The 6,170-nt window shown below is 37.6% G+C and overlaps 1 protein-coding gene across 1 annotated transcript; it reads left to right on the top strand.

Moving 5' to 3' along the window:
• Nucleotides 1–398: 398 nt before the first annotated feature.
• On the top strand, nucleotides 399–5,914 carry LOC121966403 (platelet glycoprotein V). The gene is made up of 2 exons (XM_042516505.1): nucleotides 399–480; nucleotides 1,617–5,914. The coding sequence occupies exons 1-2, from the start codon at nucleotides 426–428 to the stop codon at nucleotides 3,572–3,574; spliced, it is 2,013 nt and encodes a 670-aa protein (XP_042372439.1). The 5' UTR covers nucleotides 399–425; the 3' UTR covers nucleotides 3,575–5,914.
• The last annotated feature ends 256 nt before the right edge of the window (nucleotides 5,915–6,170 follow it).

Raw genomic sequence — 6,170 nt, 5'->3', positions numbered from 1 at the left:
TTTTGTATTTGTGGTGACTGGAAATAAAAGTTCTGTTATAACTACTACTTTGACGTGGAATTGTGATGATATTACTTGTATAGTGTTCTTTATACTTAGATTTTTTAAAATTGGATTTCAGAGCAATTTCTGAAGACACATTTTAGTTTGCTTACTTTTGAACTAAACTTATTTCGTTAAAAAAAAACAAATGCTGCACTAAGTGGAATTTAAAGCAATTTATTCCCTTTCCCATTAAGACATTTGAGTTTGTTTACTTGGCTATTTTAAGATAAAATTTTAAAAACCCTTAAGGAAGTGTGTGTGAGATAGGGGGCTAAGATCAGTGGTTGGGCAGTGTGAAGGATGTGGAGTGTGATAAATGACTTGTGGGTGGGCATTTTGATGGGGCAGGGTGACCTGATACGCAGGGTGCCCAGCTCTTTATGGAGAAGAGCAATTGTAATATCATACCAACAATGATGGATTCTCAATTCAGAGGTTGGTAGAATATTTAACTTCTTTAAAACTTCTTTTTTTAAATTGCATGTCAGGTTTTATGCTTTTTATTGTTACTTATCATAATTATTCTCTGAGAATTATGTCAAGAATTGAATTTCAGGTATTCATTAAAAAACTGACATGATGATATTTGAGTTGAGTAAGATTAATGGCAAAACAGTTAAAAACTTTTACTATACACTGCCATGAAGGGTGACGTTAATGAGACGTACTTAATATCAGATTAGGGATGTTGCGATATATGGGCTGTGATGATAGCCATGACAATTAAAGTGAAATATTGATATTATGTTAATAATAAAGATCTGATAATACCCTAATAACTTAGCAGCGTTTAATTCCTTTCACTTTCTTTTTGTTCTCACTTTGTCTCCTTCCCCAACACCATCTGGCTTTCCATCAAGTGTAATTTCTCTTTTTCTACAATTTCGTGCAGTTATGGTTACAGACTTTTTCTTCACCACCCTATGCCCATATATTTAGTTTAATTCATTTTCCATTTATTTGCACGTTTTAGTATTGATTAATTTTAAGGTTTTAAATGGTCAGACGCCACTTCTCATTGGCGTATGATTTTCCTTTTACCTGCCCTTGTTTTATGACTGTTTTTTATGTGTACGTGTTCAATAGTGATTATATTTTTTTAAGCACTGCTGGGAGGGGCACTTGCAATTTCATTGTATTTTTGATACAATGACAGTAAAGGCTTCTTATCTTATCGGAGCATGAAACCTTGATAGATCCTCCTTTGTGCAGCTCTGTATGTCTATTGTTTTCTTTTGGCCTGTCTCAAAGTTTTGTGCCTGTTCAGCACTTTAGTCAACTGAAGTTGACTAAAGTGCTGAACAGGCACAAAAAGTTGAAGTTTTTAAATGTGCTCTACAAAAAAAGTTTGACTATCCTTGACTTGAGAAAAGGAGAAAAAAATACAAAATCAATAATGCTAAAGATGATAATTGATAGCATTATTATTATTTTTTATTTTAAACTGTCTATAGATATTACAGTGATACTATTATTGTAGAGTCTTTTGGCCAGGATAATCATAAAAAATCTGATATCGTGCCAGCCCTATATCAGATTTAATCTCATGTGTCTTTATTTCAACTTTGCAGGCTCCATTTGGACGATACTCGTCCTCTTCACACTGCCACACGTCACCTGTAACATGCTTTGCCCCAGCAGTTGCAGGTGTAATTTCATAGGTGCAGTCACGTGTACTGGTGACACCATCACAGATCTACCAAAACAGCTGACTGCTGACACGTACCTGCTGCAGCTTGACAGGACAAGCATGAATGTCATAAATGAGCAGAGCTTGGCAAACCAGGACCTCCTGTTGCGTTTCAGTCTGACCCGCAGCCATTTACACACGATCCATCCTAGCGCCTTCCAAGTTGCTCCACAGCTCAAGTCTGTCAAACTGTCATCCAATGATCTCTCTACCCTCCCTGCTCGGGTTTTCAGTCCACTGACCACTCTGGAACAGTTGCATTTAAATGACAATGAGTTAGAAACCATAAGCTCAGATATTTTTGAAGGACTGGGCGGGTTGCTGAATCTGGACCTGAATAAGAACAAACTGAGGAGTCTTGATTCAGAGACTTTTGATGGACTGGTCAACCTCACCTTTCTGAACCTCGGCAGAAACTTAATAAAGAGGCTTCCACCGACCATCTTTCACTCATTAACTAATCTTATTGAGCTCAATGTCTATAAAAACGAGATAGGGGTGCTAGAAGCTGGAATTTTTGATAAACTAATCAATCTTCAGGTGCTGAAAATCCATGAGAACCACATTACAAGCATTCCACCTCAGGTGTTCTGGTCCCTGAGGAACCTGAAGAACCTCACCATGTCCTCCAACCGACTTCAGGCCATCCCGGAAAAAAGCTTCTACCACATGCCACAACTGATCAAGCTTACCATTTACAAAAACCCTTTGTTATTTCTACCAGACCAGCTAATGGGTCACATGCCTTACATAACAGAATTTTTTCTGTATGCCACTAACCTCACCACTGTGCCTGGAAATTTGTTTGCCAACATGTCTGGACTCATGCAGCTTAACTTCAATGTAAACGAAAAGCTTAGAGAATTGCCCTCAGACCTCTTTTGCTGCCTTCCTGTGCTCGAGAAGCTCTCACTGAAAGCCAATGACCTCCATTATCTACATCCTCAGTTGTTTTCTAGACTAACCACACTGGGCATTCTGCATCTTAATGATAACAGGCTGCAGAGCCTACCAGAGAACATCTTTCAGGGCCTTAGAAGGGTATATTCAGTTGTTTTGAAGAATAACCACTTTAAGACTCTTCCAGGAGATATTTTCTTGTCAAATGCAGCTTTGAAGGCTGTAAGTCTGAGTGGCAACCCTTGGAACTGTACATGTAGTATCAGAGGTATTGCGAAATGGATAAGACATAATGAGGAAGTGGTTCTTGACAGACATGATGTGATGTGTCATAGTCCAACATACCAACTGCTCCGTACTGTTGGCTCCCTGCATGATGAGGAGTTCAACTTTTGCGACGCTCCAAAAGTCACGCCAAGTTATTTTTCGACAAATGAGCCCACAGAACAATTCAAAACCATTCCTACCAGTGGTCAAACATCTGTTGTTGGTTCAACAACCACACCGACCCCAAAAATATTACCCACCACTCAAGGAGCTACCCAAAAAGTCACCACCCCAACAACCATTCCAACCGCAAACCCATCTGCCTTACATACCACAATCCTACCAACAACTCTCCAAACTCCCACCGCCACCCTGCCTAACAAGAAGAATCTTCCCATTAATGAGACTCCCTCACCTCTGTTCTACGACGTACTGGTGATTGAACAGGGGCCGGAGTTTGTTCACCACCACCGTCACAGGGGCTGGGTGTCTGTGTGGTTTCTGCCCTCGGATATGACCATGGCCGGACTCCTCATGTTTTGTCACATCGTTCTTGTGGTCATAGGCTTTTTCCTTATTCTTGGTGCCATGTTTTACATGTATCGCCTCAACAAGACCATTAATGAGCTGAAGGCTGAGTGTACAGATAAGCCAGTGGAACAAAACATGTGATATTAGGCTGGTGCACAGCAGATCATAATCAACTATCCCTTTCCACGGGCTGCAGTTCACAAAAGTAATCCCTCTAGGGCAGGGGTGTCAAACATATGGCCTGTGGGCCAGAACCAGCCCACCAAAGGATCCAATACAGCCCTCTGGATGACTTTGCAAAGTGTGAAATTTTAACGAAGTCATTATTACAAAAGCCCGACCAATTTTATCACAGATTATTTGGGTTGCTGGAGGTAAAAATGAAATACATAATTCCTGACACTGAGTGGTACATTTCTGTTTAGGACATCTCTGACAATGTACAGACACAAAAATCAAGCATGTTAACTGTATAAATTTAGAAATATTCTAAATTAAAATGCCCATATTTCTTGAAATGTCCTGAAATCTGAAAATTGAGGCGTCATAAAAAAAAAAAGAAAACAAATTGCTGCATAGTTCCTGACAATAACTGAAATATTAGAGTTCAGGACATCTCAAACTACACCCATACTGAAAATCAAGCATTTTTATTGTACTAAACTTTGTCAAATTGTAAAATATATGATCAGTTTTACTGGTCTGGCCCTCTTGACATTAAATTGAGCTTTATGTGGCGGCTGAACTAAAATTAGTTTGACACCACCAAAAATGTATATAATATTGTATAATACAGAATGTATGCTTCAAAACAGCTGATGGAAGATTTTTGTACCCCTTTTTTGTTCATAATTTTATATAATCCATATAGAAGTAAGGATTGATCGATTAATCAATTAGTCAATCAAAAGAATCAACCTGCAACTATTTTGAGAATTGATCAATGGTTTAAGTGATTTTATGTCAAAAACAATTAATCGGCAAATTAATCAGTGATTGAAATAATAAACATGCCTGTGTTTGATATAATTAAATAAATGACTTATTAATAATTAGTTGCAGCTCTATATGAAATAAAACTTTCTTTTTGTAATGTTTACTTTGCTATCTCCCCGTCTTAAGGCAGTCAGCTAAAAGTGATACTAATGTCTAACAGTGTGTGTAAATTTTACATATTTTATTAATATGTGTTTACCTTTTGAGAACAAAACCTACGTAGTGGGCAGTGTTAAGTCAAGCCCATATTGTCAATGGTGATCGCAAGTTATTTGTTTCCCTGTAATGGTAAAACTTTAAACTGTGTATAGAGACATCACTCACAACTTAAAAATATTGTTTAGTAACTTATGAATAATCCGCCTAAATTAATTGTATTATGTGCAAATGTCCTTGTTTCTTCCATCATTTTGGTGAAAACAAGATGCTTATTTGTCTGTACAGGTTTTGATTTCTTGCTGATAAGAGAGGTAATAATCATTAAGCTGCAACAATAATGCTATTCCTACCTCGCCCAACCAGAATTACATTTACAGTTTGTTTTTTTTTTGGCATCTGATAATGGCCACACATTCCAGTATCAATATCATGATTAGGTGGTTAATGGGTCGCACAGTCAGGCGACTAATCTCTCACATGCACTTTTGCTAATTGGTATCTGGTAAAGGGAGCTCAGTTGTGCAGTCCATTTTGGTTGTATTTCAGAATTCACTAAAATATCAATTTCTGTAGGGAAGTTGTTTTTTTTTTGCCTCCAATTCAAATAATTAAGTTTTGAGTATGAGCCAGCCCCCAGTCCCAGATATGGTACCTCTATTTTCCTAGATAGTACAGCTGTGCAGTACAAACTTTAAACAGGCTTCTGTAAAATTATCAAAGTCAATCCAAGCCTAAGCTTGACAATATAAATGAATGATTAACTATACAATGCATTAACAAAAACCCTGCATCCATGTTGTTCCTTACTGTTTCTTATTAATGAGTCTATTTTTATTATCATTTATATATTTTTTTTTAATAAAGTATAAATACAAACTTACAAACTTCTTTTATCTTTTTGTCCTAGGTGCTGTCTCTAAGGGAATATCTCTCTTTACAAGAGTATTCTCTAGTGTTTGTCACTTCGTTGCAGCCTTGTCTGAGTTATTTTGAGTGTTTATTTTCATCATCTGCACATCTTTTGCAGGGATTTCACTTCTTAAGCCACATGACGCTTTTTGCTCATGCTTTCGATGCACTTGCAGTGACGTGTAGAGTGTGGCTGTTGTAAACTCTAGTATGTGCTATAACTGAAAGCAAAACACTCTAACACTTAGTTGACCCTGCTAGTCTTTGCAAAAATGGTGTCAGCAATAGTACTTGGAAACACTAGGTTGGGATAGAACTGAAAAGTTTCCACTTTGAGAAAGCATGTGTAACATACTCCAGCATTGCATTGTGCATTCTCGCCCATTCCTGTAACCACACAGCTGAATGTATGCACAATAAATCAATGAGTGTATTTTAAGTGTGTTGCTTCATTAACTTACTCTAAATCGCTTCTCTGAGTTTCCTGCACAAAATGACAGTGGATGCTACAAATTTCCTGAGGAGGGATTGGACTTCAAAACAAATACCAAACAAAAGAGGATGAGTTTGTGAAAAGAAACCAAGTTCATTGCTATGGCAACAGCTGATCAGGCCTTTCCTGTATGCTGAGTTCACATAACAGTGTGCATACACAGACCTAAGCAGACACACA

Source organism: Plectropomus leopardus, chromosome 3 (assembly GCF_008729295.1).
Source record: "Plectropomus leopardus isolate mb chromosome 3, YSFRI_Pleo_2.0, whole genome shotgun sequence".
In the NCBI taxonomy this organism is placed as follows: domain Eukaryota; kingdom Metazoa; phylum Chordata; class Actinopteri; order Perciformes; family Serranidae; genus Plectropomus; species Plectropomus leopardus.
The sequence above is the reverse complement of the archived record's forward strand: the minus strand, read 5'-3'. Positions and strand labels throughout refer to the sequence as shown.